At 43.7% G+C, this 13,432-nt stretch overlaps 1 protein-coding gene across 5 annotated transcripts in view; it reads right to left on the bottom strand.

The window, feature by feature from the left end:
• DIP2C (disco interacting protein 2 homolog C) overlaps positions 1-13,432 on the bottom strand; it is a 433,581-nt gene that overhangs the window by 86,942 nt on the left and 333,207 nt on the right. For all 5 annotated transcript variants that reach the window (XM_053922090.1, XM_053922089.1, XM_053922088.1 and 2 more), the window contains 6 exons: positions 11,439-11,548; positions 10,111-10,191; positions 5,443-5,566; positions 4,601-4,722; positions 3,579-3,690; positions 3,384-3,493 (listed from right to left, as the gene is read on the bottom strand). In XM_053922090.1, coding sequence (XP_053778065.1) covers positions 3,384-3,493; positions 3,579-3,690; positions 4,601-4,722; positions 5,443-5,566; positions 10,111-10,191; positions 11,439-11,548 — 659 coding nt within the window. The remainder of the gene's footprint in view (positions 1-3,383; positions 3,494-3,578; positions 3,691-4,600; positions 4,723-5,442; positions 5,567-10,110; positions 10,192-11,438; positions 11,549-13,432) is intronic.

Genomic DNA, 13,432 nt, shown 5'->3' on the forward strand with positions numbered 1-13,432 from the left:
GAAGTAAAAAAAAAGGGAAAACTCAAATTGCTAAAATCAGGAATGAAAATTGGGACATTTTACTGATTCTACAGAAATAAAAAGAATTATGAGAGAGTACTATAAACAACTGTACACCAACAAATTACACAACTACATGAAACAGAAATCCCATCTCATGAAATTTGATACACGAACTATAAAGAAGGAACACATAACTTACCAGGACTAGGTCATAAATAATACAAAATATGAATAAACCTGTAATTTGTAAAAATATCAAATCGACAAAAAATAAAAAATTCCAATGAAGAGAAGCCCTGTACCTGATGGCTTCACTGGTGATTCTACCAAACATTAAAGAAAAACTAATACCAATCCTTCTCAAACTTTTCAAAAAAAATTGAAGATAAGGAACACTTCCTAACGCACTCTATGAGGTTAGCATTTCTCTGATACCAAAATCAGACAAAGACACTATAAGAAAACTGAACTATAGATCAGTATGCCTTATGAACATTAGGATAAAAATCCTCAACATACTAGGCAAGCATAGTAGCAAATGGAATTCAGCAGCACAATAAAAGGCTTATACATTATGACCAAGTGGGATTTATTCCTAGAATGCAAGCATGGCTCAATGCATGACAATCAATAAATGTAATTCATCCCATTAAGAGAATGAAGGGGAAAAACCTGCATGATCATCTCATTTGATGCATAAAAAGCATCTGACAAAATTTAGTATCTTTTTATGATAAAAACACTCACTAGGAATAGAAGGAAAGTACCTCAACATAAAAGCAATATATGAAAAGTCAGCAAACATCATATTCAGCTGCAAAAGACTGAAAGCTTTTTCTCTAAGGTAAGAAACAAGACAAAGATGCCCACATTTCCCCTTTCCATTCAACATAGTACTGGAAGTTTTAGCCTGCTCAATTAGGTGAGAAAATAAGTAAAAGGCAACCATATTGGAAAGGAAGAAGTAAAATTATCTTTGTTCATAGATGATATAATCTTATATGTAAAAAACCCTAAAGATTCCACAAAGTAATTGTTAGAAATCATAAATGAATTCATTGAAGCAGCAAGAAAAGTCAACATGCAAAAATCACTTGCATATCTATATACCAAATGAAAATCTGAAAAGGTCATTAAAACAGTTCCCAATTACAACAGCATAAAAAAATAATAAAATATTTACAAATTAACCAAGGAGGTGAAAGACTTGAACAATGAACACTATAAAATATTCCTGAAAGAAATTAAAGAATACATAAATAAATGAAAACATATCCCATATACACAGATGTCAATATTAACCAAAGCAACACAGATTAATGCAATTTCTATCAAAATCTCAATAATGTTTTTCACAGAAATAAAAAAGCTCATTGTAAAATTCATGTGGAATTTTAACAGAACTTGAATAGCCAAAGCAATCTTGAAAAAGAACAAAGCTGGAGGTCCCATCACACTTTCTGATTTCAAAACTTACTACAAAGCTGTAACAATCAAAATGGTGCAGTACTGGCATATAGACAGGCAGATAAAACAATGGAACTTTTTTGTAAAGCCTAAAAATAGACCATTCCATATATAGTCAAACAATTTCTACAAGTGTGCCACGACCACCCGATGGGGAAAGGAGAGTCATTTCTGGGACAACTGGATATCTGCATGTAAAACAATGAAGCTGGATTTTTACCTGACACCATGCACAAAATTAACGCAAGATGGATCAAAGACCTAAATGTAAGACCTAAAACAATAAAACTCTTAGAAGGAAACATGGGGCGAAATCTTTATGACAATGGGTTTGGCAACGTTTTCTCCGCTATGACACCAAAGGCACAAGCAACAACAACAAAAAATGAACAAAACTGAACTACATAAAAATTTTAAAATTTTGTGCATCAAAAGACACTATCTATACAAAGACAACCAAAGAATGGGAGAAAATATTTGCAAATTACATATCTGATAAGGAATTAATATCCAGAGTATATAGAACACTTCTAAAACTAAACAACAAACAAACCAATTCTAAAATGGGCAACGGACTTGAACAGACATCTCCCCAAAGATACACAAATGGCCAATAATCACATGAAAAGATGTTCTTTGTCACTAATCATTAGGGACACGCACATCAAAACTATAATGAAATACAACCTCACCCACTAAGATGCCTACTTTTAAAATAAAACAAGTGTTGCTAAGGATGCTAAGAATTTGGAACCTTTGGGCTCTGCTGGTGAGAAGATAAAATGGTACAGACATCATGTAAAAAAGTACAGTTGTTCCTCAAAAAGTTACAAATAGAATTACCATATGATTCAGCAATTCCACTTCTGGGTACATACCCCAAAGCTGGAATTAGTGTCTCAAATATATGCACACTTACATCCACAGCAGCATTAGTTGTAACAGCTAAAACGTGCAAGCAAGGCAAGTGTCCACTGACATGAGCGGATAAGCAAAATGTGGTGTAGGCACAATGGAATAATGTTCAGTCTTAAAAAAGAATTCTGATACATGCTACAACATGGGTGAAGACAGCACGCTGAGTGGAGAAAGTCAGACACAGAGGACATGTACGGTACGATTCCACTTACATGAGGTATGTAGAGTATACAAACCATAGAGACAGAAAGAACGGTGATTTCTGGGGTTTGGGAGAGGGTGGTGGAGAGTTAGTATTTAATGGGGACAAAGTTTCATGTTTACAAGAAGAAAAGAGCTGTGGGGATGGAGAGGGGTAATAGCAGCACAGCAGGTTGAATGTATTTAATACCACTGAACTGCACACTTAAATTGGCTAAGGTGGTAAATTTATGTCATGTATTTTACTACAATAAGAAAAATTGGAGTAGACGGAATAAGAGAAATGAGGTAAATTATGCAAAATCAGCAGTCAGACCCCAGAGGCAGATAAGAGGGAAAGGGCTTCTTGAGGCTTCTGAAAATTTAACATGCCCTTGATAAGGCCCTCCCCTGAGCCTGGAGGACCCTACCTCTGGGGACACAGAGTAGCCCCATTCTTTGGTAGGAAAAGGGGTCACTGCAGCTGCAATGAGCATCAATCTGGCAAATCATAATGGAATCCGTGTTAAAAACCAAGAAACTATAGTGCACAGTTTTACAGCAAAAAGAAAATTAGGATTTGAGAACCACCAAAAAAGAAACACAGACACAGTTTTTTAGTAAGGGCTAGTCAGGCTGTGTTTACATTAAAAAAAAAAAAAAAAAAAGAAAGAAAGAAAGTTGGACACCTACGAAGGCCTCGCTCCGTGGTTCACTGCACGTCCCCACCGGAATCCACGGCACACGACGTGACTAGATGTAACTAGCCGTACCTGTGAGGGCTCACTGCACATTGGGCAGACTGCCTTGCTCACCTTCACTCCAGCTAGCATTCCAGTTGTGGACACACTGAAGTCCAGGTAAGCCAGCGTGTCCGGGTTGGAGGGTTTGTAGATCTGGGCCGGCCGCTTCTTTGGCAAATCATCTGGAGAGCGAAGTGAAGCTATTAGTGTATCTGACTCAGTGGGAAAGCAGAGAAGTAAATGTACCCAGCTAGTTCAAGGACTCACCTGTGTCCAGTATGGGGGGCCACGCCCTGACATCGACGGCTGCAGCTGCCTCCCTGGACCGTAACAATTTACAGATCAGTTGTGTTGTCATTAAGCAGGCAGAGCGACTCACCTGAGGGCCACAGAACAGAATGGATGAAGGAAGGTAAACCACAGGTGAATACTCACTGCACACGTCTGCTCCCTATGTGTGTTGAGGCCATGTGACTTTTAGAGCAGGTTAGACCACCAGGGACATGGCTCCTCAGGAGGAGTCCGTGTTGGCCGGCGGAGGTACAAAGGAGCTAGGAATCTGACCATGAAGGCCACACAAAGCTCATGGGCTCTGAGGTCCCTGGAAATTTCTGTAGCTGAATAGGATCCAGTGCAAGGTCACACTCAGAATGGAGCTTCTAAACTCACTTGCTGACACTGTTAGCTGTCCTATTAGAAATGCCACACATGTCCGCCAAGAAACCGCCCACAGTTTCTAACGGGTGTAATGACTGAGAAAGTACTCCAACCTAACTACTACAACAGGTGGAAAAAATAGTTACTCGTGGGGTCCCCAAACTATCTTGTTCCTTGTGGTTCCTTCTCTAAAGGGAAAAACCTTTCCTAATCCTTTTAAATTTCCCCAGGCACATATACACAAAATTAAAACAGGAACAGGACACTTACAAATCATGAGGAAAGAATTATTTAAAAAGTGTACATTTTTTCACTTGGTTTGGTTTGTGCACTGGGTTTGCTGGGGCAGGTCTGCATGTCTATAGGGACACCCTGTCTGGGGAGCTGCTTTCTCTAGGCATCGAGGCAAGGCTGTCCTCTAACCCCTAATTCCATGGGAAGGTGGGCCTTTGCTTCCAGCACTAGATGGTAGCTCCCTGAGAGCAGAGGCCTTGTCCGGCCCCATCACTTGGGTTTCAGACTCCCATGCAATTCCACAACCCGCGCCTCCCCAGATGGCCCCGCTCTGGTCCAGGAGCCCAACACTCAGGCCCAGGGCAGGAGGAAGTGCCCAGACACTCCAGGAGTGTTACCTCCACAATCATCTTCACGGTCGGCAGCGTTGTTGCGATATTCTGTGGGTGTGGGGGCCGGACGGTAATTGGCACACAGCCTGCATACAGGCAGCCGTAAAATGCTGCAATAAGGTCTATTCCTAAGCAAGAAGAAAAGCAGTTCTCACTTGAAACAAGTCAAACCATTATGTCAACCCTATCAGCAGAGATACTAGTCTGGAAAAAGGTAAGTTAGGTGGACAACAAAGACCTTAACGGATTCTTTTCTCCTTCTGGGGGTTTTGTTAACGCTTCAGGAGTGACTTCCACTTGGCCTGTTGTTGGTATTTGGTCTTTTAATTTTATTGATTTTAGAAAGAGAGAGAGAGAAAGAAACATTTGTTGTTCCACTTATTTATGCATTCATTGGCTGATTTTTGTCACGTGCCCTGACGGGGACGAGGATGGAACCCACAACATTGGTGTATTGGGACAACGTTCTAACCAACTGGATTCCCCGGGCAGGGCTGGCCCTTTGTTTTAGGTATGAGATGCCAAAGCAGCCGCTAAGTTTAATTTCTGTCATTTCTCTAAGGAATTACTCAACTTTATGATGATCAGTTTCGTAGTTAAGCACTTAACAACAACTGATTAAATAAGTACCTCAGCTATCTAATAAAACAAATTTAGATACAAAATTCTTTGTGAAATATCACTTCATTTATGCCCCCAAAAGCCACACAGCATGCAGTGTAGTTCTTCAAGTGGTAGAGTAACCAGACAAGTGAGCAACCTCTTAGTGACCATACAGCAACTCCAGTCGTCAAGCTCCAGTATGAGCAATAAGCTGTCCCATGCAGTCGCTGGTCCTGCCCTCTTACCTGGTGGGTAGACAAGAGCAACATGGTCCCCATCTTGCAGGCGCCCTCTCTCCATCAGCATCACGGCTATCTTCTCGGCTCGTTTATGCAGCTGGACACATGTCAGCGAGTTTGCTATTGTACCCTGAGTGTTGCAAGAACAAGCAGGGAAGCCAGATTTTCTTCACATAACAGCATTCGTGAGATCTAGCTTATACAATCACACAAGTCACTTAGTTAAAATGTACAGTTAAGTGTCTGTTAGCATACTCAAAGCTATGACACCACCACAGTCAGTTGTGGGACGTTTCATCACCGACTCAAGTCCCCAGACCATCGGCAGTCACTCCCCTTTCTCCCCACTCGCCAGGACACACAGAACTAAAGATCCATCTGGATATACTTGTGCTGACAACAAATATTTTTTAAAGTAATTACGTAAAATTGGTAGATGTATACAAAACCAGCCTAGTGATTCTGGGCATTAAGTGTACTTGCCGTGGGCGTGAAGGTTCGTAGTGACCCTGCAGGACTTGCACCGTGGAAGACAAGACTAGTGAGAAGTGTTTGTCGAGAGAGACCCCATCGAAGTCAAGGAGGCCAAACAACAACCAATCCGAAAGGCAACCCCCCCACTAATTGTCAAATTTTTAATGCAGACTTTTTAAACATCTACAAACAAGTGGAAAACACATTTGAATTGACAAATACCTTAAAAAGGGGTTGTTAGGGAAGATCAGTAGCAAAATTGGTACTAAGAAATATTGAAATATGTGGGATTTGCAGTTTAAACTGTAGAGAGAAGAATGGATAAATTGCAAAATTATGAACATACAACTAACTGCAGAGAGCTTTCCTGAGGATGAATATTACCACCATGGTTCATTTGCACAAAACCTCAGGTGTGAAGACATCACTGTCTATAAGCTTTTTAAGAACTACTTCTTTATGATGAAATCTTCCTTAAAGTGATAACGGAGTGAAGAACTTTCCTTAAGCAACAGGCAAGCTGTCCAGAAGAATCACATCGGGGGGATCCCAGAAGCTGAGATATGATCTTGAATGACTGGCCCAGACACTCGTATTGAGGCTGGAGCTCCAGGGGAGAAGTGAGCAAGGTAGCCGGAGAGAATGGCCAGACACAGAGAACACTTTCAGGGGCCAAACTGACATCCCGGTTCAGGCCCTGAATGTTTATGTGGAGGAAGAAGTCTAAACGGGAGGTGGGGTGAGCAGCTGATGACAGTAAGAGACGTGGGAGATAGAAGAGACCAGAACCCTTCTTGTTAAAGGACAGTGATGACCTGGTGACTGGTCATGTCAGGGCGGGGGAGGGGAGACAGACAGAGTGTCCACCCCAAATTACACATCTGTTAGAAACACCTGCATGAGGTAGAGTGGGAGGAGCCAGTGGGAGAACCCTTTATAAAGTATCAGGATATGAAAACCAGCACCTGGTGTTTGCCAAAGACGTTCACAAAGTAACGGACGGCTGCATCCAGCTCCAGGATGCAGCACATCCTCTCTGTGACCTACAAACAGCGCGTGGCCATAGAGACGGCCCAGCAGTGGCCTTTGCTGAGCTCAGACCGGTCTATCCCAGCGGACAGGCTTAGCTTACATTCTTTGAATCAAACCTTCTCATCACACACACTTTCCCTGATGATTTTCCTTCCAAAGAGGTAAAAAAAAAAAAACAATAAGAAAATGGAAACAGACACAAAGAGGGAGGAGCAGAAGGTGCAAAGGCAGGTGAACACAGGGATGGATGAGACTGGAGTCTAGAAATCCTGTCAAAACATTAGAGCTCGTACCTCCAACAAGGGACCTTTCCTATGCGTATTCACTCCCAGACACCACACATATTTATGGGAACTGGAAAAAAAACCCCACCAAAAACTCCTCTCAACTCCAATGTCCTTTGAGCTCTTCAAAGTGAAGCCCAGGACCAACTTGGTCCCTACACTGGTGGTAGGGGGACCATTTTGTCCCTCTGATGCTCCCACATCAGCTGTCGTGAAAGAAGCCAGTCCTGCACTCGACTGTCGAAAGGGGATCAGCTGCATGGCTGGTGGGTGGCAGGATGCCACAGGGACAGTGCTGGCAGAGGGGGTTCATCTTTCTGTGCCCACTAAGCCAGATCTTCCTGTTATGTGGGATTCTGTCGGTGTGCTATGGCTGTCTGATCTCAAGCAGCAGTTCTCAGTCTGTACCGTTCAACTTCTGGAACTGGTATCTCCCCACTTTCTGGAGGGCTGGCACTGAACCCCTGTGAATAACCCTCTTTTCTGTGATAGCAAAAGCCTGAGACTTGAGAGGCACAGGTGACTCACAACCAGCGATCAAGAGTGTTTCTGAAGAAGTATTTTGACTGTGGTTCGCGAAAATGCTATCAGAACTCACAACAGGTTAATTTAATCGGCATTCTGTCCCTTACCTTGAGGAACCTCTCAGTTTTCCCAACACTGCCCGCCATTTCCCAAGGTTTACAGTGACATACAGGTAAGCCCTGTCACATGCTGAAGTCAGCACAATGGGCGACTGGGGATCAACCAAAATTATTCTCAAAAACCCCTGAAGAAAGTGCCATGTTGGAAAGAGGCCACATCAAGGCAAGTCAAATACAACGTTCTTCTCCTCTCCTCTCTTCCCCAGTTTGCGAGGTTGGACGTGACGCCACCTCTTGAGCCCACATGGGATGCAGGTCACATCTGGTCCCAGACTGTCCATCACCACTTTTTCTATGGGAGTCTCAATCCTACCTTTTCCCTCTAGAGCAGGGGTGTCAAACTCATTTTCCCCGGGGGCCCCATCAGCCTCGCAGTTGCCTTCCAAGGGCCGAATGTAACTTTAGGACTGTATAAAACTAACTACTCCTTAACAGTAAAGCAAGAGCTCTGTGCTGCCGCTGGGTAGAAACAAGGTGCCGGGCCAGATAAAACAAGGTGCAGGGCCAGATTTGGCCCGCGGGCCTTGTGTTTGCCACCTGTGCTCCAGAGAAATACCTTTGACTTACAGTTACACATTGACACTGTTGTTAAGGAAAAAATGAAGTGTTATGGATGAGGGGTCCATGAAGCAGTCGCTGCTTGTCTTCAGGTTAGTGGTCATCAACCTTCACGGAAAAACTTGGGGTTTCCATATGGAAACCTACCATCAAAGCCGAAGGTTCTAGTACAAACTCCTACTAGAGAACTCGGGGCGACTGTCCCTAAAAGAGGTCTGGGGTCCTGTCATGACAGAGTGGGAATGAAGGGTAACCCACTGCCCAGGCCCTAATCTCAGGACAACACATTTCGGTGTCCGTGACTGTATATCTGCCACCACTTTCAAAATCTTACATTAAATTCATGACAACTAAAAAAAGCAAAAGCTAAATAGGATTTGTACTTCAAAATTTTAAAGAAGTTGCTACAAGTAAAAACCAAAGTTAAAAGGAATGGCTTGTGTTTTTGCTAAAAAAAAAAAAAAATAACAGATGCTCTTTGTATGCAAACGAGGTCCAAGAATAAGTTTCTGTGATTTGCAAGGAATTATGTCCTAACTTCCTGCCATAAATCTTGTACACAACTCTTCTCCTGTTGACGGCACTGTCTCGGAGGAGAGAGATGCAGCAGAACGGGAAACCTCCCTCGGTCAGGAACTGAATGGTTCACCCCCTTAAGGAGCTGATCAAGGAGCTGACTTCACAATGGCAAGTGCTGGCGTGTGGTGGGGCCAAGTGTTGAAGTGGCGTTTGGGATATATTAAGCAAAATTATTAAAATGAAATTCTACCAGTTTCTTTTTGCCTTTTTAAGTACTGCTTTTAGAAAATATAGAATTAGGTAGGTGGCTTGTGTTACATTTCTGTTGGGCAATGATGAACTAGAGGGTGACTTAAGTGGAAATACACTTAGGAAAACCATAGAAATGATGTTTCTGACCTTTGGCCCAGGTTGAGTGTTTGTGGTAAGTGTGCGTATGTGTTGGAAAGGGCGAGGATGGAGTCAGATGTGTGGACCTGGTGTGAGCCCACGAAAGGTTCAGGATGTAGTTGCCTCTGTATCAGAAGCCTCAGGAAACAGCAGGCACATCTCGAAGGAACTCTGTCTCAGGCCCACACCTGCTCCATGCTCATGGCTTTGACCTCCGCAGCCTGCCCATCTGATTTCCTGCCATTTCCAGTGAACACATTTTCCCTAAGACCCTGTGTCTGCCTGTAGCAAGTGACTGCAAACAAGGGGTCAGGGGACAGGAACCTGCATCACAAGTTTTAAAGTAATTTTAACTTAATTAAAGTATTTTAATTATACTTATAAAATAGAAATGGTTTTCATTCCTAAGAATGAACATCTGTAATTAAAATATAACTTCTTACCACAAAAAAAGAGTTCAGTAATAAAAATGAAGACAGATATCCCATAAATATGAAATTGTTCTTGGTGGCAGAAATCATTCATTACTTATTTTGGGAGGAAATATTGCAAAAAAACTGCTAAAATATGTATATATACTTTATACATAGATGTGTAAACCCTTATATTTAAAAACAATCCTTAAGTGAAAAAGTCTCAGTCAGAATAGCAACACATAAATAACTGAAAGGAATTCAAGTAAGACTGAAGGGAGAGGATGAGGTCAGGAATAAGATAAATAGCAGAAGGCGTGGGGGGCACCCCAGGGAGCAAGTGTGAGCCAGCAGCCTCACCCTGCAGTTGAGCAGCGTGTAGAGGACGTGGTCAGGGGTGGTCTGAGCCCTCCACTGCAGGACTTCCGAGAGGAACAGGAACTGGAACAAAGCACAGATGTTAGGCCCAGACCACCAGGTTTGGGGGGCTCACTGCAACATTTAAATTGCCCGTCTGTCTGAGTGCTCTCAGGGGGCGTCCCCACAGAGGAATGGGGACGCCCTGACAGATGTGGTCGGCAGAACATGCAGGTGCTCAGGGTTCAGATGTGACCCCTGGAGAAGAAGTTTTTGGAATCTGCCCAAGATGAGAGAAGTGCATCCTCATTCCCCGCCCCCCCCCCCATGGAACAGCTGACACATACACACACAACTCTCTCCTAGGGTTTCTAGAAGATACCTAGAAGATATGTGATTTCTGGGTTGCAATGGCAGTCAGCTCTGTCTTGTTGTAACATGGGCTCTCTTGAATGTGTTGTTTAGCACGGCCACCCCTGATGTCATTCAAAGGCACCAGAAATCGCAGAGACCATGTATATCACACCGACTCAGTCCTAGTGAAAAGGTCAGCCTCTCTCACATCAGGACCCAGGCAGCACCACATATTCATTCCCTTAGTCCATGTTATAACAGGGATGTGCCAGCAGGGGGAGCACGACCACTGCTTTCGATGAACATACCACTAATGTTACCCAATTTGCAATATTTCAATGGTTGATTTTGTCACATTTCCTGGTAGCTGTACACAGTGGGACCTCCTTTTGGTGACTTGCACGAGTTCTCAAGGCCAAATGGTCATAACGGGACTCGCAGCCACATGTGACAAATTGTAAGGTGTCTGTGGTAGAGGGGGACCGAGGACGTCTACATTCTTAAGGCCACTTTAAGGTCATCTGGCTCCCAAATCTGGTTTCGAGCTGATGCTTTCTTGCATTTGCACAATGAAAGGAGTGAAGTTTTGCTACAAGGTCACTGTGAGACAGTCTGGTGCCCAGTCAGGGCTGGCAGGAAACTAGGAACAAGTGGTCAGGGGACTAGGACCGGACAGGGCTGCCCAGACACTGATTCCAGGCCTGCCAGTCGTGGGACTGTGTCATCCACCCTTCTGTGCCATTGTGACGTGTTATACGACACTGCGCCCGGGATAATATAAACACATTTCCTTAAAAATTATATGGGTGTCTCATGTAGAACCAAGAGGGCAGGTAGGAAACAAAGGTCACCAAAGATGGGGAAGATCAGTGGAAGATGCTGGGCTGGTGGGGCAGGAAGTGGGAGCCAGTGCCCCTGTAATTCAGCATCAGGGTTATGGGTGGGGGACCCAGGGAAGGCTAGCCCACTGCTCTCACCTTCCGGGCCTGGTCATTGTCTTCTATCTGACCGAGGTCTCTGCCACTGGCCTGTGCAATCCTCTTTCCAGACACCAGGTTCCCCACCATCACAGAGGCAGGGCCGATTTCTGGAAAGAAAATGGTGGCACATGCGTGAGGGAAACACACATGAAATTCACAAAAACATGACATCCCACCCTGTTAAAGAGCTTACTCTGGAGAAATCCTTTCAAAGACATGACTTTAAAAAGAATATTATTAAAATAGAATTTCAGACAGGTCACTACTATGATAACGATGGCATATGTAGGCTTCGATTAAGGATTCACAGAAATAATGTGTTCATTAAATTCCCCCAGTGCCACTCCAGCCTGTTCCAGTTAGAGGGATGCTGAAATTGTCTCACATCAGTGGTTACATAAAAAATACAGCACAAGACAAATGTGGAATTTAAAGCATGACGTATTTCACTGCTAAGTAATGGAAGACCCCTGGATTATGTGAGTCTGGCTCCCTGGTGCTATTACACATCACTGAGAATTGGCCCCAAACACACATTTTTTATAAGTACCTCTTGGGACAGATTTAGGGAGTAAGACTGTAGAAGGACGCAACACAGTCACTCACCTGGGTATTTCATCGACTGGAGGGTTTGGGTTCTCTGCCAGGTCCACAGAAACGTGGAATAAGCCAAAAGGCTCCCGTAGAGTCCACGTTCCCTGTACGTCCCTGTTACCCACCCGATCGCCATACTCTTTTCACAGTTTGTGACATGTTTCAAAAGAGAAATGCAGGAACAATCTATTCTGGCAGCTTTCCTTGTCTTTTTTAATGATAAAAAGAAGTTTCTTAGAGCTGGACTAAAGCTTTCAAAATCTCTGACTTCAAGAAACCCTAGATAACCTCAATTTTCTGAAAATACTACCATTCACATTTTTTTTTCCATTAAATACATACATATAAGTCAAGACACACACACACTTAATAGGAAAATGTTAGGAGTTCCAGGAGAACCTGCCAGTGTAAGTGTGTATAAGGATGTGTATGTGTGAGGGAGTATGTTGAGTGTGTGTGTGAGCATGTGTGAGAATGTGTAAGTGTGAGAGGTGTAGGAGGAGGAAAGAGGAGAAGAGCACGTGGAGGAGGAAGGGTGAGAGATATTAACCAAAAGAAAAAAAAGGTGCAGTTTAAAGTAACAAGTGTCTAATCCTCGGTTTGATAAAATAAGAGCTGAAGGCCACTATTGAGTCCTATTCTTACTAAATTTTCAATGAAGGCCAAGTCATAGGTGGAGAAATCAGGGTGTATGTTGCATCATTCACCGCACGTGGAGAGCTGTTTGTCTGCAGTTGAGACACAGGTTTTAAAATTTAGGCTGAGGGGTGTGATGCCACTAAACACAGCTAATAACATGCACAGGTGCTGTGACAACCACCCCAGCAGTCACCTTGGCTTTCACTGGAATAATGAGGAAGGCAGTAGGTGAGCACCTAATATCTTTTTTAAAAAGGTTTTGTTTTTAGAGAGAGGCTAAGGGAGGGAGAAAGAGGAGGAGAGAAACACTGATGTGTGAGGGAAACACTGATGGGTTGTCTCTCAGACATGTGCCCTGATGGGGGATCTGGCTTGCCACCCAGGCATGTGCCCTGACCCGGAATCGAACTGGAGACCTTTTGGTTTGCTGGATGATGCCCAACCCGCTGAGCCATGCCAGTCAGGGCACCTAATACCTTTTAGGTGACTGTCCAAGTGGGAACAGGCCACCCACTCTTCTCTGCAGACACACAGCTGTCCAGAATTCAATGGTTTGCATTCAGACAGCCATCTTCCCACAGCTGTGCGGGGGCCGCAGGACACTTGAAGGCAGGGCTGCACTGTGGAGAACAGCCCACGGCACAGGTTTCTTCACTGGGGCCTTGGGAGGAGCCCTGATGCTGGTTTCCATGCAGTCATAGAACCTATATACTCAGCTAAATCGTGTTTGAATTTTCATGTGCAGTAGTTTGGGGCTG

Source organism: Desmodus rotundus, chromosome 4 (assembly GCF_022682495.2).
Source record: "Desmodus rotundus isolate HL8 chromosome 4, HLdesRot8A.1, whole genome shotgun sequence".
In the NCBI taxonomy this organism is placed as follows: Eukaryota; Metazoa; Chordata; class Mammalia; order Chiroptera; family Phyllostomidae; genus Desmodus; species Desmodus rotundus.